The sequence below is a fragment of the Diorhabda sublineata genome, chromosome 3, assembly GCF_026230105.1.
Source record: "Diorhabda sublineata isolate icDioSubl1.1 chromosome 3, icDioSubl1.1, whole genome shotgun sequence".
Taxonomy (NCBI): Eukaryota; Metazoa; Arthropoda; class Insecta; order Coleoptera; family Chrysomelidae; genus Diorhabda; species Diorhabda sublineata.
This window is the reverse complement of record NC_079476.1, coordinates 21,617,275-21,641,329: the sequence shown is the minus strand read 5'-3', so window position 1 is coordinate 21,641,329 and position 24,055 is coordinate 21,617,275. Positions and strand designations below refer to the sequence as shown.

Here is a 24,055-nt window from a genome sequence, read left to right as displayed (position 1 = left end):
TACAACAAAAAGCGAGAAATCGAATACTAGTGAAATATCTTTAATTTCATATGGAATGTGATACTTTTTTGAAGGAGTGTACCGATATATTGTGAATGTTTCCACCCTTATGAAAGTAATTTATCAAAACAGTACTCTGACAGTTACTGTAACGGCTTATGAAAACAAGAAACTTTATACGGGATACCAATCAAATATAAATTGAACAGTCATCCTTGAGTCTATAGAAACTTGGTGGTAATTGACTTTATTTTTGATATAATCGTGAGAACGAACGATATTTGTGTGGAAGGTTCAGATCTTTAAGGGGTAGATTTTTTACACCAAAAGTCGACAATATCAGTAATTTACTCAATTTATACCAAAGTTATGAAAGTTTCCTACCAGTCAAATAATCTATTAATGGGCTATAGATACAACGTGAATTATTTTGATTTTTTTATGTGTCGCTAATTAAAGAATGAGACATTTCTATCATAGAATAGTTTTTTTGAAAGAGTATTTTTAATTATTATTATTACATATGTCAAAAGTTGCAATTTGTTTTTCATTATTCGTTTCATTGTTTAAATGTTTAATAAATTAAGTTATTACTTTCGTCTTTAAATATAAATTGCGATATACCACACTAATTATCTTAATTAGTTAGTAGTTCAAGCATTCTTACTATCCAAAAGTAACACCAGGCGACTTAGTAAAACGTTGCTCAATACTCCTACGTCTTTTTTCGCAAAAAAATAAATATCTTAAGAACCGCAAAACTTAGGTATATGAATCCTCAATCAAAGTTGATCTAATTTTCCATCTAGAACTCGCCCACTGGTATAAACCGTGAAGCCGGTCCTGTTCTAATATTTTATTAAAACTTAAGCTCGGCAAACTATTTGTGACTTCTCTATTTCAGTTTTTATGCCGGTTGTATAGAGAAAATTTCTGATAAGGTATTTTTATTTATTTACGGTGATCTCGAGGCTTCGAAAGTTCTAGAAAAGATTTTAATATATAAAGCAGAACTTTAGCAACTGCAATTTTATGTCATAGTAAAATCACCGGGACAGTGACATGTGAACTGAAATGTGTATTTAGAGCAAATGTTAAATTTGTACATAAATATGAGTTAATAATTAACCGTGTAAGTATCCGTAATAGTATAAATAAATTACGTAAATAAAATACAGTGTGTAATAGTGTTTATAAATTCATCCCATTGTTTTTTTTTATTGAAAAATGATACATAAATAAGAAGATTCGATCAACCACTTTTGGCACATCTTATAAAGCTGGTGAAAAAGGTAGCCGAAATTGATGTGGATATAGCTACGAAAAAAAAGGAAAAATGTCGCTTACTAAGACTATATAAATACTCACCACTATATAAACAGTGATCTAATGAACAGTAATGTTGACTATCCATATACGTATTGAAGAAAGCGATAGTCCATGTAGAAAAGTAAGTCAAAATACAAAATATTTCTTAATCGACCGATCAAAATGTACAAACGTAAGTTTTAATGCATTAATTGGCTTTTCTTTTCATTTTATCAGGCTCGAAGTTTTCTATAGTCATTGACTATGATTATAAAAAGTTTGATAAGAAAATGTTTTTTTTAGCTACATTTTCAATATTAAAAATTGAATTATTAGTTTCTGATGATACATCGAACTATTTATTCCCACACAGAACTATCGAAATATTGTTAACGACCTCCCAATTTGCTAATATTTATAGCCACTCATAAACACAAACGATATTAGGGTTGTTCGAACCTCCCCGTTTGTGGTATCATAAATAATATTGTCACTACTGGTATAAATTTTTCAGTTTAACGTGGCTGGTGTGTGTTGAGCAACGCGGTTGTGGAATTGCGATTTCGGTCCCTCCTCTCTGTAGAATTATGAGCTTTAGTTTATAATATCGCGAATTCCCTTACGAATATAACGATTGTTGTATAAATTGAACTAAAATTAAGTTCGGTGTTTCCTGCTTTAACTGAGATTCATTTCAAATCTTACTAGCAATCGAAACATGAATTTAAAATGAGTTCATACTGCACTGCCGCTAAAACAAAAGCCAAAGGACAAAGAAGTTGTTTATCTGAATACTTCCCAACGTGAAAAAAAGCGAATTTTAGTTTTGTTGCCAATTCGTTTGTTGGGTGTTGAGGTTGGAAGCAATACGTCTTGCCAGTCACGTGACCGATTTACCCAAGGCAGCTTTACAAAAACTTGGAGCCCTCTTTAGAATATTGCTCGCATATTTGGAGCTCGGCTCCCAAGCATACCCTGAGGAGGCTGGACTCAATACAGAAGAGAGCATTTCGACTTATAAGCGATCCAGAGTTGACCAGAAACTTGATCATAGAAGAAAGATCGCCGACTTGACACGCAAATGCTCTTTCAGCTGTCTAGCAAAGTCCCGTATCTCTATATAGAATCAAATTTCATATTTTTTCATCTATTTCTCAAAAAAGGAAAAAATTGACAATTCAGGAAGCTCCAGCATCAAGTTTAGCGAAATCGAACCAAAAAGTTCAGCCCGAGTTTGTACGGAAAAAACAATTGAATTTGTAAGCGTGAAGTTTTGTTTTGTTTTCCATGTGTTTTGTTTGGTAGCGAAGTAATGAGGCCTGACTAGATTTAAGACAATCTAAGAAAAAAAGGAAAGTCCTGAAAGATCGGAACAACACATAAATAATGTATTTAATTACTCAATATTGAGAAAAAATTTTGACACCTTTAACAGGTGGGCTGGAAAGTTCGTAGGCTAGCATAGCAAAAATATTTTTTGTTAGAGTTTTATTATTCAATATAGTTGGTTTCAATGACCGAACAACGATTATAGTGGTCACACAATTGTTCGATAACATTTCTTGAGGTATGAGAACAGGAAAAAATCGCTATGGGCCATATCTGGAGAATAAGGGAAATGCGAAAGTAATTTTTTCATCGTTTTCATTGATTTGTGACACGGTGCATAGTGTTGATGGAACAGCACTTTCTGTTTCTTCAAGTGGCGTGATATAAATGTCTGTTTCCTCAATTATATGATGCATGCCTATTTGAAATCAAAACTGTATCAATAGTAGCTGTAATGTGAATTGAGTGTTACCAATTTGAACAAGTCACACTGTATAACACAAGTGAAGGATATGATAATAATTCTCTCTTTGAATGCTTGATCCAGGACGTCAATTTAAGAAGGATCCCAAAGGACAGTAAACGTAATAAAACTTTTCCAGTGTATATACAAAAGTAAACAGTTTCGAAGCGTTGTACTTTTTACGTCTATTTTACTACCGTCAACGCAGGTGCTCCTGTCAAAAAATGCTATAAAACCGAAAGTGTCGACCTTCACGTAAGACTTAAAACCCAACTTGTGTTCTCGAATAACTCACCCTTAATTTTTAAAAAAGCAACTATCCCTAATCCCCGACCATAAACTTGATTTAGAGGTCTCTAAGAGCAACAGCACTGAGTCTCCCTACAAACTTCACCCTCTGTTGAACATATGTGGGCAAAACATCCATTTTACTCTAATGGTGGTAATAGTTTAGGTAGATCTATTGATGCAGGACGGTAATCAGGAGTTGTTTTTAATTAATTAACCCAAACGAAAGATTCGAAACTAAGTGTTTCCAAATTGTTCATATTTTCACGATATTATAAAGGGTTTTTGGTATAATAAAGAAAAATTCGACGAAGATAATGAAGAAATTATCAATATTGTCGACGCACCGAAAAACAAAAAGTTATTCGTCCCTGAGCAAATCTTCAAATTATCCCACTTATTTTTTAATTTTTTTTTGCTTCTATCCAAAAACGTTTCTTTGTGTTTCTTCGCAAGGTTAACCAAAAGCGCTACTTTATTGTTAGAGAAATTGCAATTGCAAATTATTCTTTGTTCATTTTTATTTATACAAATTTCTTATTCAAATCAACTTTAAAACCAATATCTCCTATATCACCCTAGGTTGAAAAATGGACCCTGATTGGCTACATATTGCAAATATGTACAATTTTAGGTACAAAATTTGTCGAAAGAGCATGTATTCATACCTAAAGATCTATTTTCTTTCCAATTTTCCTAACGAAATATATTTAAAAACGAACTAGTAAGAACTATTAAACTACAAATAGTATAAAACACAATTCATTGATACAAATAGTAATTTCAAAAATATAATTTTTGAAATAGGTTTGATTTAGTGATTTCCAATACTCACACCTCGTATTGTTGTCCCTTTAGCTATAAATAAAAAATTAGGGTAGGGAAAACCACGCGACGTTTTCAAATTAGTTCTACTCTGCAGGGGGTTTCACCGCAAAAGTGCGCTAGTAATAGCCATACATAATTTTCAGTATGCTTTCTCCAGGGAGTCATAGTAAACTATTAACCAACCCCATCAACGAGATAAATGTTCAACTTTATAGTAATGAATAGCAAAATGGTGAATGGTAAAGTGATTTGTCTAAGGGGGTGGTTGAGTTTCGAAAAGTCGACATCTGCGATAACAATAAACGAAATTAGTGGTAAACGTTTTGTGTTTCTGAATACTTTGGAAACGTTCTAAATTTTGGAATGGTTAAACTTTTATTAGATTGAACTAAATAGTGATACGAGAGTTCCAACTTTCAATAGAAGCAAAAGCATTTAAATTTCCAACTTATCTCAATCGATTACTTTCAAAGTTTTTCAAAATCCCGTGTGTATGTGAACAGTCTAAGGACCATTCAAGATTCAAAGGGCGGTATCTAGTCAGAAATTTCCAACTTAACGCTTGCTATGCTTGAAAGAACAAAACATTAGATATATACCTACATTGTACCAAACTTTCTAATTTATGCTATAGCAACTACTATATACATATCTTTTGATCCTTGTATTGAGTTTGTAGAGAATTGTACAAAAGATTGTTTCAGTTATTATTGGTTTTAAAAAATCACGCATACTTTTCAGAAAACTATGCAACAATCGTCCGCAGCAAAAGGGTAAGGATTGTTAAATAAAACTTCACTATTAAATATCAAATTACAATTGTTCATTCATCATTATCATTCATCGTCATAGAGTTCACAGTGGAGCAAAGGACACCTGTAGGTGTTTCTGCAGTACACACTTCAACCAGTAAACTATGCGCGTGCAAACGAAGCCTGTAGTGTAGTGAAGGGTATTAAATATTTAAATAACTTACTTATCTAAGAAGATAGATGAGATGAGAAGAAGCTTAATTTATTATTGCACTATTACTAAAACACATCAAAACTGTAACTTACAAGAAATGATCTGTACGAACACTTGATCAAGTCTAATACGCTTAGTTATATCTCACCATAAGTTAACCATACTTCAGGCTTCTCTACAGTTGAAGTACTTGTTCCTCTCCATTCATATTATGTTTACGATAATAATAACTATGACGACCCTATACTTATGCTGGTAATTGACTGTAGTAGTATAATTTATTTTTACGTAATTAGTGTTTGTATTGAAGTAATTGAATATTACAAAATAAACTTTCAACATTATAAATTCGGACAAGTGGAATTCGAATATTCTTAATTAGATTTATGTAGTATGTTCAACCGTCCAAATTAGATAACCTTGTTGAACGTCATGTTACCGCGAACAAATTATATAAATTTAATAAACGAAATATGCCTGGCTGAATTCATATCACTTTCAGTAAAAGTGAAATTGCATCATGTAGGTCATCAATTTTTTTATTGCGATAATTTGAACTGCAAATTTATAAGATATTTTAAATTTTTGATTCAAAGCAGTCAAAAGAACGAGGTATAGCCGGGAAGGAAGGTTTCTGTCGATGAGAACGAAGTAGTTAGTTGAGTAAACAAACTTTGGTAGCAAATGTAATAGATAAAAATCATGATTCAGTAATCAGTAAACTAATCAGTCAATATAAAGACCTAAATAGGTCGATACATCATATTTTAATAATTTTAAGAAGAAGAAGGGATCTAAAATTTAGATAATTAAGCAACGAAAACATATGAAAGGATCTAATAAATAAGAAACGGAAGAAATTGCTTTACTTGTATTGATATAAACCGCCTTGATCAGTGTTTTTGAGACATACAATTGCATAACGTCAAAAACATTCAAGAAGGTGAGATAAATCTGCATCAGAAAGATATCATGAAGAATTTGCAAACCTGGTGGCTGATAAAGGATACAAATTTGACAAAATCAAAATCATCAAACCACTAATACTTTGAGGATCGTTGAATCCTCGTACTTTAAAAAAATGACAAACATGGACGATTTGGCGAGCTGATAAGAAACTGTAGGTAACAAGTTCTATTTTTTGTGACTACTTCCGAAATTGTTTCTGAATAGATCTTATTTTGAGAAAAAATGGACTTTAAAGCAGTTCTAGTCTTGGACTGCACCAGATCATCTTCGTGAACTTGAAACTATATATCTAAATATAAAAGTGAAATTTTCACCTCCCAACAAGACATACTTTAAGCTATTAGACGAACCGTCACACAATTTGACATAGCAGAATTGTTATAATTTCCAGTCGATTGTACTACATTGCTAACGATTTCCACCGCTCATTAAATCGTTTGTACCTTCAGGGGGTAGAAAACATGGAGGTCTAAAAATATTGTCACCAACACTTTCAACTGGAAGAGAATCGTTTATACTAGATTTTACCAGAAACTCGTGAAACAATGGATTGTTTGAAAAGTTTCCGACCTCAATCTGAAGATGTCAAAACTCATCAATATATGTTGAGAAATATATTTTCGAATATGTAGAGAGGTTCTCACTAGAATTTCGGCCATTTTTGACGCTTAATTTTTGTTTGACTATCATATAAATGAGACGTTGTGGAAGTTTTTTTGAAAATGCAAAAATTGAGTATTGAGCTGTTATTAAATATTTGTGTCTGAAATAAACGAGCAGCTAGACACTGTGTACGGAGACTCGCACAATCATTCAAGACTCCAAAATTTCGTGCAGGTGATTTCAAACGTGCTTGATTGTTGATGAGCGTTCGAGACGGCAAAAAACTGCGACAACCAGCGATATCATTGAGAAATTTCACCAAATAATAATGGACGACCGTCGAATTAGAGAGCTAGAAAAGGCTATAGACAAATTATCTTATTCACTAAATTTTGTTCTCAGCCCCGTTTCCCTGTTTCCCTAACCCAGGAGATTCACGTCCAGAAGAGAGGATTTTGAGTGGAAAGATGGCAACTATTACTTGGAATTGGTCAAATGGTTAGGTAGGAAACTTTATAGACAACTCTCTAGAATCATCAAACTAGTAAAAAAATGAATTTCTAAGTGATTTTAATGTCCCTGAAACCGAGGTAAGAACGAAATACTTGGGTACAAACAACTAGAAACTAATTCGTATTCGCAAAGTTCCCTTAAATTGTGGAATAGTCTAGAAAATTGAAAATTATGTATGGTAATTGATCAAATGAGTGCCCAGAAGACGAATATCTCCCAGGAATCCATTTACAATCCAGATACAAACCGATTTATATTCATAAAAACCGGTATAAATCTCGTACATATCAATGGAAGTCATGAACATCATTGTTTACCGACATAGGTCCTGTTGAGACTGAAAAATGACGAGGAATCTTTGCAAATTAAACTTAACAGTAAATGTTGCCAATATTAATTGAATAGAATGGGATGGTTTCGAATAGATTACAACAAGTGCAATCCAGGAGTTACTTGAAACCCAAGAAGATTTAACTTGGAGGAAATGGTAAATTTTAACAAACTATCGTCTTCAGAGACGTGTTAGTGTAGTGCATTTGGTATTCTAAAATTCTGGTTTAAATGTTAATTCTTGCGATATATACCCGATTCGATATGTTTAGTAAAATCAATTGGATTCTCGTTGAAATTCCTTTTTGTGACCGCATATTGGGAAATCACGCAAATCCCTATCTGTCCTAGGTTGAGCAATACCGATTCGACTCTAATCGGTATTTCCTATACTTACACTATAATATTCTAAAATCACATTAATCTCAATAGTAACCAGCAATGAATAAAAAAATATAGGAAAATTAAACCTAATCGTGCGTTCCGAATCTTTAGGAACAACGTAGTTCTTCTGAGATCTAGGCGTTTCAGATGTTGCTCGCTTCGCTGTCCAGTGAAAAGTTTTTTACAGTTCGATCCACTGTACTATCTGGGTTTGTGTAGATAGATAGAAACAGCGTGGAGGGTATAAGGACGTAGATATGCTGGTTTTCCCTTAAAAACTTCCTACCAGATTTATCGAAGAGGATTAAGTTAATTGCATGCTATTAGGAGATTTAAGAAGGTTAAAAAAGTTGAGAAGGTAAAAGAAAGGGGACTTGGAATCCACAAACGAACGTAGCTTGAAATTCCCTAGGTCGCAACAGACCAATCGCGAAAAGTTACTTTTTTTTATTTTATTTGGTTGAACGTGGGTTCCAATTGAAAAATCTAATCATAATTGATTTTTTCTTCGGCTGGGATCCTACTTGGGTTTAGCATGTGGGGCAAATCTAATTTAGTCACAATAAGATGTAAATGTATATTCTGGGTAATCCCACACGAATTACTTTGATTATTGAACTATTGAATTTTTTCAATTTAATACTACCTTCTATTTATAATACGAACCAATAAAAAATGAATGAATTCTTATTTAATTGTATCTACGCAATACGCCTCCCACCGTCCTCTTTTAAATTTGGTTACATCCTGTACATTCATTGAACAACATTAGCTTCCGTTGTTTAACAAATAATTTTTTTGGTAGTCGGTAATAATTGGCGTCGTTATCTAAATATATGCATTTTCATCGCAAATGTCATTGTCAAGGTCGAATAGAAGCAGCAGCTACATAAAAGGTGACATGACACTACCATTAATTTATTGGTAATCAAATTCTGACCTTGCTCACGAGACCAACGGAGACGTTTGCGCTCATGTGGTACATGTGCACGCGCTATCCGAACGCGACTTTCTTAAAAAGGAAACTGGAAACTTAAACTAATAAAAGGTACCTACTTTAGAAGTGAAAATTTTACAGTCATACTGTATTTGACAGAAAGTTGCTATCAAGGTCGCAAAGATTCAAATCAAATGCAATATTAAATTTGAGAAAAAAAACAATTTTCTACAATAATAGACTAATCAAACAGCGCTTAAAAAAATAAACATCTCTGCAAGGAGAAATTGTCTGTTCTAAAATTTTGTTTTTCTGGTAGTTATGTTTCTCTTGACATATCATATATTAGAAAAAAACTATTCAATAGCCATGATGTTTTGAAATAACGCGCAAAAATTAAGATAACGTAAGTAAGTAAAGTCTCTTCTGTATCAAAATTAGTTTTTTTAAATAAGTTTTGAAAGATAGATAAAAAATCTAATTTTGAAATGGAAGAGACCAAAAATCAAGAATATTTAGAAACATAAACATATCAAAAGGTCTAAGAAATAAGAAATTAAAGAAATTTATATTGTACATTTAATAAAGTAAGAAATAAAAATTTTATTTAAACGCGTGTAATAAACTGTAGGATCCAGTAAAAGCAAAATTGCAAAATCCAACGTATATCCTGATCTTCTTCGGCTCCTCCAATCGCTCATAGCTTACAATTTCCAGAACCTGAACCTCAGAGTTCAATTACATATATTGAGATGAAGAATTTGTACTGTTACAGAAACCACAAAAATTCGCATAAGAGTAAAGCAGAGGTTTTGGATTCTCGTTTGAAGCAATGAAATTTGTTTATTAGTTGGACAAAATTAAGTGGAAGAAATTTATACTTGTGTTTTTACAAAATGTTGTCCGATGTCCAATTGCCACTCTTTCTTGCCGCTGCAGTTCGTATCGTTCATACTTCGTACACTTATTGAATTTCTTATTTCATTTATCCATGGTAATCTTGGTCTTCCTCTCCTTTTGTTCTCATGTGGGATCCATTTCATTATATTTATTGGCAATCTTTCTTTCCTCATCCACAGCATGTATTCGAATCAAATCAACTGTTCTATCATTGTTTTTTCATGTTCATTTGCTCTTTATTGTGTCTCTTCGGACCTATTTTATTTGCTTTTCTTAAGGCGTCAATTTTTAACTACCAAAAATAGACAGGATATCCATGACAACATCAAAAGAGTTTCTTAGATTTCAATTAGAACTAGAAAGTCAAATAGTGCAACGAAGAATGAAATTCAAGTACATTGGAAGAGTCATAACCAGTTATGGAGACGTAAAGGTAAAAGGACAAGTATCTAGAGCAAATAAGGTCGCAGGATGTCGTCAAAATGTAGTATGGCGAAACAAACACCTAAGACAAGAAACTAAGACACAAGTTTACAAAGTAACAGACCTATACTTATAACTGTAACCTAACGTTGAAAAAAAGGTTGGACTTTTGTGATAGCACGAAATTTACAAACATAGTTTCTATCTTTACATAAATGTGAGAATGATAAATAAGAACTCAGTTTCACTGATCAACTTGTGGAAATGCAGAGATAAAGAAATTTTATTATAGAAAAAACCATAACAAGATTATAATTTCATAAGGACAATCATCTTTTGAATTTTGTTGCATAAAATCACAAACACCTTGTATATTTTCACAATTATGTGATTATTACATCGCTTTATCATACCAAAACGTAAACAAAAAAATTTCGCTTCCATATAATAAGCCCCGTACATTCACGAAAATCTGGAAATAAACTTCCTGACGCCACCATTTTGGTAATTAAAAAAATGTTCGATCAGGTATCGAATGCGAATCAACATATACTGCCATAACTTCAACAATTATTAATTTTTTTGTTTCAACTTTCAGTGTAGTCAAAAAACATGATGTAATAAAGCTATATTTTCACTTTTGGATAATAAAATAATTTGGTGGCAAAAATATTTTTTCATGTTTCTGAATCACCCTAACCTCTTAATGCACATTTATAATGAAAAGTCAAATCTACTCGATTCTAAATATTTCAACATTTTCCATTAGTAGTAACGCTTCATTTATCTAATTCCGTATTAACGTAATTCTGTCACAAGGTCATTCAATAAATCTCCTTGAGGATTATGCGTTACAAAGACTGAAATCTGCTGCATTGACCCTGGCCTGTTAAGCTTAGATACTTGGCACTCAAATCAGACAAAAGGGCGGGCTAGTGTTATTATTGTAAGAGATCGAAATCCTCAGTTCGTTCTCTCTTGTTTTATTTCGGGCTTTGAAATCCAGAAGGGAACGATGCGGAATTTTGCGTGTTGAATTTGATCGTGAATGCGGATGTTTTTTCGATTTAGGTTGTGATACTGGCAACTAACTATTCTTCTACACGGTCGATCAGTTTTTAACTAGAAAAAAAGTTTCCAATAAAAGCAAAGCAACTCTTAAATGTTAACTAAGGACTTGATCTAGCGTCCCATGCTTATTGCGAATTCCGAACTGATGGTCTGGTATTATTTTCTTTTATTATCTTGTTGAATCTATTAACATAAAGTTTCCAGATGTTTTTGAGCGAAATAGAAGTAAACTTATGGGTAGATACTCTTAGGACTTTTCTCCGGTTTGAGATCATTTTTATTCGTGCAACTTTCGAAAGAAGTTATTCTCAACTTGGTATCAAGGATGTAAAATATAACTAATAAGTATAATATAATTTTTTATAATAATTTTCATTAGAATTCAACCACAAACATAGGAAATACCTTTAATTTTTCATTTCAATCACAACATAAAACTGACAAGCTTAAGCTTTGGTGTAAAATTAAAATATCCGCTTGTTAATTTATTATTTCAAAGCGGTATTCACCTACTTAACAAATATAACGAGAAAAATAACTCGACGATAGGCACGGGTTACAAATACCATGATCCTGAGGTAATTGTGACCGATATATTTTATTATTAAATCTTTCGTTCTGTATTAACATAATATCTTACTAAAATATCATATCATTGGTTAGAAAATCTTTTCATCCGTTATATTTCACGAAATCTTATCTAACCGATTCATCCCAATAACAGCCATCATCAGTAAACTGTACTTCACCAAACACTAACAGAAAATTACGGTTTTCTGATAAAGAATTCTCTACACGTCTAATAATTTCTCTGGAATCCAATATACAGTTAGTTATTTGGAGATTGGAGGCAGAAATCAGAAATAGTTGGTAGTATTCGACTGTGAAAGGCAAGCATTCAAACACGACTTGAATGTTGATGATCGTGAACATATCTAAGGAAAATTCAAACACCGTGTCATTGATAATTCAAAATATATTTATGCACTATTATATAACTAGATGCAAATAGTTTTAAATTAAATTAAATAAAATTGATGAATAATATATTTAAAAAAAATAAATTTATGTTTTTTAATTATCGCTTAAATTTAGAAACCTCTTGAAATGAATATTTTATTTTATTTATCAAAAATTTTAATAAAATAAATTCAAACTTTTTGTCATGTGATTAGAAACACACTTCGCACCCTTAATCTGCGAAAGAAAATATAGGATATGCCACAGAACATATCCTAGGAAGAAATGTAAACTTAGTTGTTATTCAGTACAAACAACATGGCGGATTTTCGATTCCAGCGCCATTGATGGTACGTGACAGAACTAATTTATTTTCGCGGTTCATTTAAATTTACAACACAGAATATCTACTGTATTCTGTTTTTCATTTCCATCCAGTTGGCTGGGAACCGGGTTCGCTCACTTCAGACCAAAAGCGCAATCGAATAGGCATGGCATTAGAGTCATATCTTCATCGCAAAAAAGCGATGGCATGGAAGGAAAAATTGAGTGCCTTTAAACCACTGGAAGGAAAAATGTATCCAAACGAAGACGTTACAACATACGTAATCGCCTATTTGGAGTGAAAAATTGGCAACTATTAATTAGAATTGCTAAAGAGGTTAGAGCTTCACTATATATTGTATGGACTTTAAAGGAAACTATTCACATATCCCTCGTACTTATACAAATATATTAGAATCCATTTTCTTTTATTATCGCTATCGCTAGACAGGATTCAATGATTCAACATGATAGTGTTCAATAAAGAAACGAAACAATAGATAACCGCAATCCTAAGAAAAAGAAAATCGTGCGTGTTCCATCAATATAAACATACTGTAGAGAATGCACAAAGGTGTGGCACAGACGTACAGGTCACGTTAATTGATATACAGTACGGTTCGACGCAGTAACGTTTATTTAATTCATTAATATTACTTAGTTTTTCTTTTTTGTTACTAATAAAAATTTTGCAATTTTTTCTAAATATTGAAAAAAATAACTCTTTCACTTCTCGACAAGGTAATTTTTTGTTATTTGGGAAAAGAAACTGATCAGAGGGAACCATATCAGTGAATATGGCGTATGGTGTAATAAATCGTAACGTAGCTAGACTAATTTTTGTACAGCAATAGAGGGCGATTGAGGAAATGCATTGTCGTATTGGAATATAACTCTTTTCTCCAACAAATGTGGTAGTGTCTCTTAATATTGTCATCAAAACGTGTCAGCAAATATTACTTCTTAGAAATCTGAAATCTTGTTTTCTTCGTAACGCGCTTCAATTTCCGATTTTATGAATTCACTCCCACCAGCTTTTATATTGTTTTGTACTAATGATATTGTTCCACGTACTTCTTTCAGTACGTTTTGCAGAATTTAGATGTAAAAAAGAGAACTTTTGAAAAATTACTGCATTATTTTTGAGAATGGAGAGGTGTTGTCGATTATTTTTGCTTGTACGCCACAACGCATGTAGGGAGAACCGCCAAACAACCGACAGACCGAATCAGCATCTCTGTGTCTATGATAATAGAGTTACTGTTGCGCTTTGGAAAGGCCTATGTCTTTGCCTTTTCTTTACTCACCTATATTATCGTAGTCTAAGGGACTTGTCACAAAATGAATGAAATGAAAAGTTTATTATCATTGCAGCCAAACCACTGAACGTATGTCAATATTTTTTATCTTCTCCAAACTTGGCCGTGTATTCGACAATTTCATTGCTCTCGAGCCATAGCAGCCAACTCGACAATCTTGTAGCATTCCTTAATCAGCTTTGATTCGATGGACATGCAATGTTATTAATGCCGCTGCACTGTCTATGCAGATGTTTTCAATATAATTGTTGTAGAAGTATTAGTGGTTATTTAAAAAATAAATGCTTTGAATTTGTAGCAGTTAAATGAATCTTACCAAAAAAAAAATAGAAATAATTTTTGTTTTGGTCCAATTCATTCATATACGTCTGGTTGAGTATTCTTTCTATATAGAAACAATAATTAGAAATCCACTTTCGTTAATGCTCTTGTAAATTACGACTCAAATGGTTTTCGGTCGGCATTAAAATCAGACGTAATTAAGATTGATGTTTTGCGGAGATCGTTATTTCAAAAAGTACATTCAAGAAAGTAAGCCTAAAAAACAATTGCCACATTATGGTAGATTAATTTAACCGCAAGAGGAGCTTATTTAAAATTTCTGCTGTTTCAAGTAACGTAATAGTTGTATAAGAATAATCTTAGTAATGATTTAAAGTTAATTCCTAAAATTGACTTATTCAGTTACTAATCAAAAATCAATATGAAAAATTTCATATATTCAAATAAATACTAGAAAAAGAAAACCATAAATTTATATAGGTTCTAATTTTACGACAAAGGTCGGTATATTGATTATATAAAAAATATTATCAAGAAAAATATATGTGGGATCTATACAATTCGTTAACAACCTAACATGATTTTTTTCTATGAAAAAGCCAATTCTAAGGATTTTTAATGCTATGGAGAGAGTCCTTTAAGAGATATGGCCCCATATGTACAATTATTTAGAATTGGATATCTTCAAAGGAGTAGAAAATGATAACAGAAGGTCATCATAAAACGAGGTGTGCTGTTTATGATTTTTTTCCTATGCCCGTAACATCACTTTAATTTAACTAATCCTCTCCTGATGAAAAAATCTAGCACTTTTCCCGTCGCTTTAATAGTCCCTTTTTTTTCATCTTCATCCATTCAGATGATGGGTTCATTCCAGAATCATCCTGAAATAGTTGTTTTAAACGCGTGTAATAAACTGTAGGATCCAGTAAAAGCAAAATTGCAAAATCCAACGTATATCCTGATCTTCTTCGGCTCCAATCGCTCATAGCTTACAATTTCCAGAACCTGAACCTCAGAGTTCAATTACATATATTGAGATGAAGAATTTGTACTGTTACAGAAACCACAAAAATTTGCCTAAGAGTAAAGCAGAGGTTTTGGATTCTCGTTTGAAGCAATGAAATTTGTTTATTAGTTAGACAAAATTAAGTGGAAGAAATTTATACTTGTGTTTTTACAAAATGGGAGATGTATCAACACTTGATCAAGGATAATACGCTCTATTAAATCTTACCATAAGTTAGCCAAAGTCTTCTCTTTATTGGAGTTCGACATTGTCCGATGTCGAATTGCCACTCTTTCTTGCCGCTGCAGTTCTTATCGTTCAGACTTCGTACACTTATTGAATTTCTTATTTCATTTATCCATGGTAATCTTGGTCTTCCTCTCCTTTTGTTCTCATGTGGGATCCATTTCATTATATTTACTGGCAATCTTTCTTTCCTCATCCACAGCATGTATTCGAATCAAATCAACTGTTCTATCATTGTTTTTTCATGTTCATTTGCTCTTTATTGTGTCTCTTCGGACCTATTTTATTTGCTTTTCTTAAGGCGTCAATTTTTAACTACCAAAAATAGACAGGATATCCATGACAACATCAAAAGAGTTTCTTAGATTTCAATTAGAACTAGAAAGTCAAATAGTCCCTTTTTTTTCATCTTCATCCATTCAGATGATAGGTTCATTCCAGAATCATCCTGAAATAGTTGTTTTGTATAATCTGCAGAAATGTTTTGTTACGGCAGTCAATATGGGCATCGTTGCAGTTTTGCTTTTAATTTCTCTTTAGATGCACTCTCGAACCCGACATGCTTCTATTCACATCGCTCTGATGTATTATGTTGAATACGTAATCCACCAATATATCCTCGTATAATTAAAAATTAGGATGGATTTTTCTCACGTTTACGTTCCAAACAGTTACGGCCATTCGAATTAACACGACAGTGTACATTATTACTTCACGTGAAGTAAATTCACAATAGATGCAATACAGTTAAATAAACAGTTATTGAAAAAAATCAAACCCAGATCGATACTGAAATGCTGTTTATCGATTTCCAACAAGAAGTCAAATCAATAGAAAAAAGATAACTAAAGGATGCGAATGAAATTGAGGTGACTTCGTGAATCAAAAGCAAGTCTACTGCCAGTAAAAGAGAAAGTGAAGCATTTCTAATTAATAAAGGACTAAGACCATATGACTCACTATCTGCAACATTATTCAATCTATCATTGAAGCATGTACTAAGACATATAAAGGATTCTTGAAAAACAGCGGGATCCAATAATAGTATTTGAAGACGACATGGTCCTGAATACAAAAAGGAGAAACATAATAGAAAGTATGCTGAAGAAATTGATAACATAGGAGAAGAAATAGTTTAAGAATAAATGAAGCTGAAACAAAAATTATGAGGGATGGCAAGCAATGTGGAAAAAAGATCCAGAAGAAAAGAAAAAATAATAGCAACTAATAGAGCATATCATGAAAATAAGAGGACCAATATTAAATAACAGTGCAAAAACAATTGGCGCAAAAGGGAATTGAGAATAGCAGAAAAAAATAATAAAAGCAATATTAAAACCATACTAGATGAAAATGAAAGCAGATAACTTAGATGAAATAAAGGAGGAACTTTAAAGAGAAGATATAGTTGAAATCACAAAAAAAGAATCACTTGGTGGAGAGCAATTTAAATTATAACAAATAATATACCCGGACAGATGTTCTGTTAAACACGTATTTTATTGAAGGCATTCATGGGATTATAAATCTACCATAGAAAATTACAACCAAAAACCAATGTTTATATTTTTACATCATATTTTAACAATAATTTCAGTCCCTGATGATGAATACATAGTCATTCGAAATCTTATTATGATTAGTTTTAAAGAATAAATCCGTAAGAACCTTCTTTTGATCGACATAAATTAAAATACGTCATAAAATATTTCTAATCGAATTAATTTACTGAAAAAAGCTTCATAACGAAATGCATACTGCGTTTGACATAAATAAACATTATTTATATTTCGTCACATAGCTCCATTGTATTTCAAATATCTACCACATTCAAATTTGCAAGTAGGGGAAACTGGGTATTTATATTATACATCGAAAGTACGACCAAGAGTTCAAGGTCTCTGTTTTCCGGGACCTAAATACGTTGAAACCGGTTGCACTTCTTCTTGCTGTAGCAGCCACCTACTATATACATACATCATATTTATAACTATCCTTCACAATCGATGGATAGCATCTGCAGGTATGAACCTGAGTTGACTGTTCTTGTCTTAAGATAACAGATGTCGAAATTGGTTGCATTTCGTCTTGCTGTCGATCGATGTTAGTAAGGGCATATCATTTTTATATTTAACAACAACTCTATATCTGCCTTTCGTATTTGCCACATAGGATCTGCTGGTACGATTGTTATTGTTTTCAGATGAGAATCCTGTTCTAACAGGGACCAAATAGACCAAAACTTGTCAACAGAATATGCATATTTGCTCTAATTTTTATGAGGTATAGGAATGTCGATATCGGAAAAAATTCGATCGATGTTACATTCTTCGAAGATGTGATTCAATATTTGTGGCGGCAAATTATTATTGTGGGACAACAACTCGTTGTCAACGAATTCTGGATATTTTGTTACACATTAGTGATATCGAAAATTTTCGTTACTAAATCCGCGTTTTCAATTTTTTTATTATTGTGATGTATACACTTTTTAATTTGATGTCTATTGTGAATTGCGAAGATCTAAATTGCAATTTTTGATGTAGTAGAAACGATGAATCGAATATCTTCTGGGCTATGCCAGTTTTGTTACTAATAACGTCTTCTATATATCCTTATGCAACATTAAAGCTTTTCCAGCCACCACGTCGTTTCAATTGGATTAAATTAGCGCCTGAATTGAAAGAGTAGCTGATGTTCGTCTGAAGTAGTGACCAGGGTATAATTCAGGGTTTGTTTCATTTAGATATGTAGATGTCTGTGCGAATTTTTGCAATAGAATTCATCTCTACAACTTGATTATGGCAAAGACCTTTTATATATTTTAGAAAAAAATGGCGTGTGGCTGAAGTCGGTGAACTTTGTAGTTGCAATATTTTCTATACTTTGATCAATAACTATAGAATCAGTTTTAGTTGATCTATCATCTACAGCATTAGCTCTCCTCTATCAACATTTGATTCATCGTCTAATCGATAGAGATAAAGGCATACCTGAGATAATAACAATGACTTTTGGCGAATTAATAAAGCTTATAAAAATGAATAAGTATAAATTAAGCATTATCTGGTGACTTCTAAATTTAATGAAATGAGCGAGTGAAAAAGATTTTCTTCTAGAGCGTAAAGTAACAATTCTTGGAAATTAGCGACTTTACGATATCATTTGAATATAGTAATCAGTCAATTTACAGGCGTGTAGAAGTAAAATCAATGTACGCAAAAAATAATTTATTGATTTACGCTACTTATCCCTAGCAACACCTTTGAGAGTATCAACCATACGCGCTTTTAGCGGAAGTAATTGACTTATCGAGAGAAAATGGTGCAGTTCCTTTTAAAGGAAAGTGATAGACGGGCAGACGTTGTAACAGGTAAACTCTCTCTTTGCTTCTCTCGTGTATCGGAAACAAACGTAATTTAATATTAGCCTGATTAGCACAACCTAATGACCTAGAAAATATTCTGTAGCAATGTTTTTGTCATCCAATATACAAGTTTCTCTTGAAATTTTTATTTACTTACCGAAAGGGGATATTGATATGAATTACAAGTATTTTAAATAAATCTACAAATTTACAAAAACCTAATACCAATAACTTATCCACTTGTTCGATAAATGAAAATGTTAGCAATTCTGATATTATGTTATATACGACGATGGTCCCAGAAGTATCTGGTCTGATGTAGAGATGGAGGTGATGAAACTTAGGAAATCAATTTTACAAGGCATTCCTGACAGCAATCTCCAATATACCACATACACAACCAACTTTCACAATTTTTGCAAAAATAACGTGTTTTGCGCCTCTTCCAATATTTTAAATTTCCTCTTTTGCCTGGGAGGGGATATGGAGTATCTTCTTCAGTGACACCAGTAAACCGTATAGAGGAAGCTTTTGAGCGCTCTTTTTTTTAGATTCTCCTGTAGTAATTTTAGCGCCATTTTTTGCTTGGTTATAGAATATAATGATTTCAGGTTTTCTCATATGATCAGTCTCAACATCATTATTATCGTCTTGGTACAAAGAAGAAACGAGAATTACATTTCTTCCAGAACCATTTTACAAACAGCAAGAATCCGTTCCGACGTCTGGCATATATGTTGTAACCTTGAGCATATTTTTTGTTAGAATTTCGTACGGGTGGGGCTTATCAGGACAACATATTAATTGTTTTTACTAATCTATGTTGCACATTACCAATTCATAAGTTTTAATTGATCTGAAAGGTATTTTTTATGGATTTTTGTTATGACATGGACTGGTAAACCACAGTCGTGGAACGGAGTGTTAATATAAAGTTTAGTTTTTAGTTTTGGTTTGGCCGATAACGTGCCAACGACGTACCACGAGCCTGCTTTTGCTTTCCTCGTATCTATCTTCGAAATAAATAGACTAAATAAATGTTAGTACTTAACCTTATAAATATTGAAATTCGTGATTTTCACAATGTCCTTAATGTGAATGGTATCGAGTAAGACACGAAAACCGAGATTAAAACACATCACTTTCTGTACATGAGAAGGCGTATCCCATGCAAAGAACTTTATTATCATCTCTCGTGGGAAAGTCGGCATGATATCCGTATGATTTTATATAAAAACATACTTGATAAGTGATGGTCAAAAGTAACAACCATTTAATGAGTGTGAGAACATACACGGTGGTTACTAAAATAATTTAGTGTTTTTACACATATAATCTTGTACTATAACTATGTTTCTGATATCCTTCAAAACATCTTTTGAAATTTTTATTATTTCATTTTAACTTTTGTGAAAATATTTATATAAATAAAAATATCCCTTGATTGAATAAATTTGAGACGAAAAAGACCTTTTATTGCTACCAAACAGGTGCTGTAGCAGAGAGCTAATCAAACATTCAGTGCCAGTGATACCAAGCTGTTTATTCAGGCTTGCTCATCCCATAATAAATTTCAAAATAATAAACACAAATTTCTCTCTTATTTTGTAGTTGTTTTCGTTCTCGTAAATTCAGACTTGTAAGATTCAAAATGAGTAAAACCAAGGAAATATCGTTTGGAATTAGTGTCAAGTCTTCATAACCTAGGCAAAAGTAATAGTACCATTGCGATAAAATTAGAAATACCTCTATGACCTTGGGCTGCAACGTAAAAATAGTAACGTAAATATGGATCCACCAAAAGCGTTCGCGGCCTCAAAAAACCGTAACCGCTGAAAATAAACGTCTCGTATCGATCAGAGAGTGAGAAAAATTTATGTAATGTTGAGTCAACGTATGGTATGGGGATGATTTGGAGGAAGGGCGACTGGAGACCTGGTTAAAATTGAAGGGATTAATCGTTCAGCATGACAACGATCCCAAGCATTCCTCGGAAGAGTATTAGAAATAATAGGAAAGGAAAAATGTACTGGAAGTAATAATTTAGCCGTTATAGTCGCCAGACCTAAACCTTATTCAGTTGTTGTGGAACAAATAGAACAGGGAAGTCAAAAAGCAGTGTCCTATTTCCACTTCCCATCCTTGGAATATCCTGATTGGAACCAAATAGACGACGAATATTTGTTGAAATTGTATTTCAAATATAACTATATTCTTATCTTCATATTTCTTTATAATATAAACATCAAAATTGATCTAGGTTGGACAAAAACTTCAGGGAAGGATCGTATTTTAGAGTAATTGTTATATTTAATTGTCTACATAAAGTTCATACACCCATCGATACTCTTTTTCGAATACAAAACGGCTAGAAATAAAATTGCATGCAACACGATACAAAAGTGATTTCATGGCATATGCAGAAAGTTCCGAGTCATCATTATCGGGATCTGTTACCTAACTTATTATTTTTTAATTCGACCAATCTTGAATTTCTACAAAAATAGTTTTTCTTAAAGAATCACGCTGTAAATAAATTGTTTCCATTCGAAAGAGAAAGCATCTTAAATTTATAAAAGTACTAGAAAGGTGATTAGTAAATCATTGTACATTTTTCGATACTGTTAACTTCGTTTAACGTAAATATCAAGATAAAGAATAATTGTTGTCTTCAGGCTGATTCGTTAATAAAGGAGAAAGTAATTTTTATTTAGACAGATGTTTAAATGTAATTCATTTTAATGAATTAAAAAAAAACTTCTTTTTCATGTGAAAGCGAAATTGTTTTGAATTTAATCATAACATTCCGATGGCAATATGTTTTCTGAAGAGTATGAAATCATCACTAGGTAACGGTCCGAAGATGCTTTTCACATATTTTTAATCCGTTGAGATAAGAATGCGCCATCTCGGAACGAAGATATTTCAGGTAAACGAAAAGGTAGTCCGACTACATAATACAACTTATGATGGAATCATTAATAGTATTACGTTAGATTAGGTTACCTAAATTAAATTCATAATTTCATGAAAATACACATCTTTTAAAAACTGACTGAAGAGAATATTTTCTATTGGACAATGGTTCATCTAATAACATAATTACATTTGGATCTGAAATGAATTGTTTCAAAAACTCAGCAACATTTTACATAATTTGCACTTTTAAATACTGTCCAAAGTACTTTTTCCAGTTGTTCATCATGGCGTTTACAGTGAATATTATATTCCGTTAATCTTTTGCCTTTTACCAAATAAACTTCCATCAACGTACATAATTAAAATCCCGAACTGCATAATCTTCTGTCATGAGTTGTCTAATCTTCATGACAACCAAGATCACGAATTAGCACATTGTAACAGAAGGTAACATTTTTTAGAGGGTATTAAAATCACGAGTTGGCGTACGCCCGTTTGGATATCTTAGTAGCATGAAATCAGTTTACTAGTCAAGCTTAATAATGAAAGGGTAGAAATATTACAAAAAAAATCTAGATAATAGAAACGTGAATCACTAACTAATGATAATTTTTTTGGATTGATTTATCTCAAGATGGCGGCTGTGCAGAGTTTTTGCGATTACGTCTCCTATTTTTCATGGTCTACGGCTGAACTAACAGCATCTGTAATTTTTGAAATCATGAGACAATGAAGTTTTTTGATTATCGATATTAACAACTATAGAAGTATGTAGAATTGCGTTATATTGATTTTGTACTAAATGGTGAAATTCTAAATTGTAAGTGAAAAAATGCCTAAAAATCGTTAGATAATTGTTAATAACAAATGAAATAAGCAATGTAGGAAAAAAATCTTTGTACTTTCAAAAGTAACGTATTTTCCAAAGTATATGGAAAATTTCAATTCAATCGGTAGAAAATTGTCTGAGATGAGTCCCACCAAACTAAAAAATCCATTATTAAGATAAACACACAAAAACTGAGTACTTAAAGGTTTTTCTCGATCAAAATCTTTTGAGTGATAATTTTTGAGGTCATTTAAAATAAAAAAATTGGGATCGATTTTCATTAATTTATTCATGGTCATTCAACAGCGAACGTCAAGTAGCAATAATACTTGCAATGGGTTCATATAGTTGAAAGATTACACAAAGATTAAACTTTACCTTTCGAGAATACCAAATAAAAATAAAGAATAAAAATAATTTAATAGAGGATACTGGACCGAAGGTTTCTGGTACTACATAGCTGAACTTTCCGAAGAGACCTCGTATAGAAAATACTGTTATATGCAAGAAGTTTCACAACTATGGTTGTTTATAACTTAATCTGAAACATTGATAGGTAAGGAGCAAGACTTGCTTTTCCTAATAACCATCAATTTGTTTATTTTTCTAAAATCGCTGAAGAATGTTTACTTTATCTGTGCAACTTCAAGCCTCATAATACGCTATTCTATAAATACGACGATAAACCCACATTTAAAACGCTTCTAAATGTTTGAGCAGATAATGAGCGTCCTGGCCTATAGGCTTTAAAAGAGCACAAGGAAGAGCTAACATAGTTCCATCCTCATTACGCAGATCAAGGATAAGGTCATGGCTACAAAGGATATTTTTTTTAGTTTTTTGAAATTCTTGCTTTGTTTATTCTTGTTCATATCTCTACGCTAAGATCCCATTCATTTTTTACCCCAGTTTCCAGGTACGTTAATTTTTCTACTTGATCTATTTGTACATTATCAATCGTGATTTCTCCTTTTGGTACATTTTTCTGTTTAATTCTGACCATATATTTACCTTCATGCGTTCCCGAGGTATAGAATTCTCAAAAAATACATATTTAGTCTATTTATTTAAATCAAATAAAACTAAATTATATATAAAAATGAGTTTAAGTAATAAAATGTTCAATAACTATCGTAAGTGGGTGCTTTGGCATATTTTTTTTCTTTGGTTCTTTCGCCATTAAAATATTGTCGATGCCGTTCGTTCCTCATAGCTTTCATCCGCTTAAATTGCTTGGTTCTCAAAGAGCATTCTCTAAAATCTTCAATAAGTAAATGGCATTTCTTTAATCCTCGATCCAGACCGTAAGCTTCCAAACAATCCAAAACTTTTAATTCGAGATTGGCACATACTCCATACCATTGATGATTAACAAGAGATCCTGTTAAATCAGTAAAAGGCGATTTTAACCAAGGTGATAAGGACATTGTTTATCTACGACAAAAAATATTTAAGATGAATCATCGTAAACGTTTAGGATATTCAATA

At 32.3% G+C, this 24,055-nt stretch overlaps 2 protein-coding genes across 8 annotated transcripts in view; one reads left to right on the top strand and one right to left on the bottom strand.

The window, feature by feature from the left end:
- Window positions 1-24,055, top strand: part of LOC130441054 (rap guanine nucleotide exchange factor 2) — a 191,572-nt gene that overhangs the window by 89,640 nt on the left and 77,877 nt on the right. The window lies entirely within an intron of this gene.
- On the bottom strand, window positions 23,689-23,994 carry LOC130441062 (uncharacterized). The gene has a single exon (XM_056774563.1). It carries the CDS (start codon window positions 23,992-23,994, stop codon window positions 23,689-23,691), a length of 306 nt encoding a protein of 101 aa, XP_056630541.1.

Excerpts from the sequence above, each read along its gene's own strand:
- LOC130441062 (XM_056774563.1), bottom strand. The coding sequence starts at position 23,994 with ATGTCCTTATCACCTTGGTTAAAATCGCCTTTTACTGATTTAACAGGA.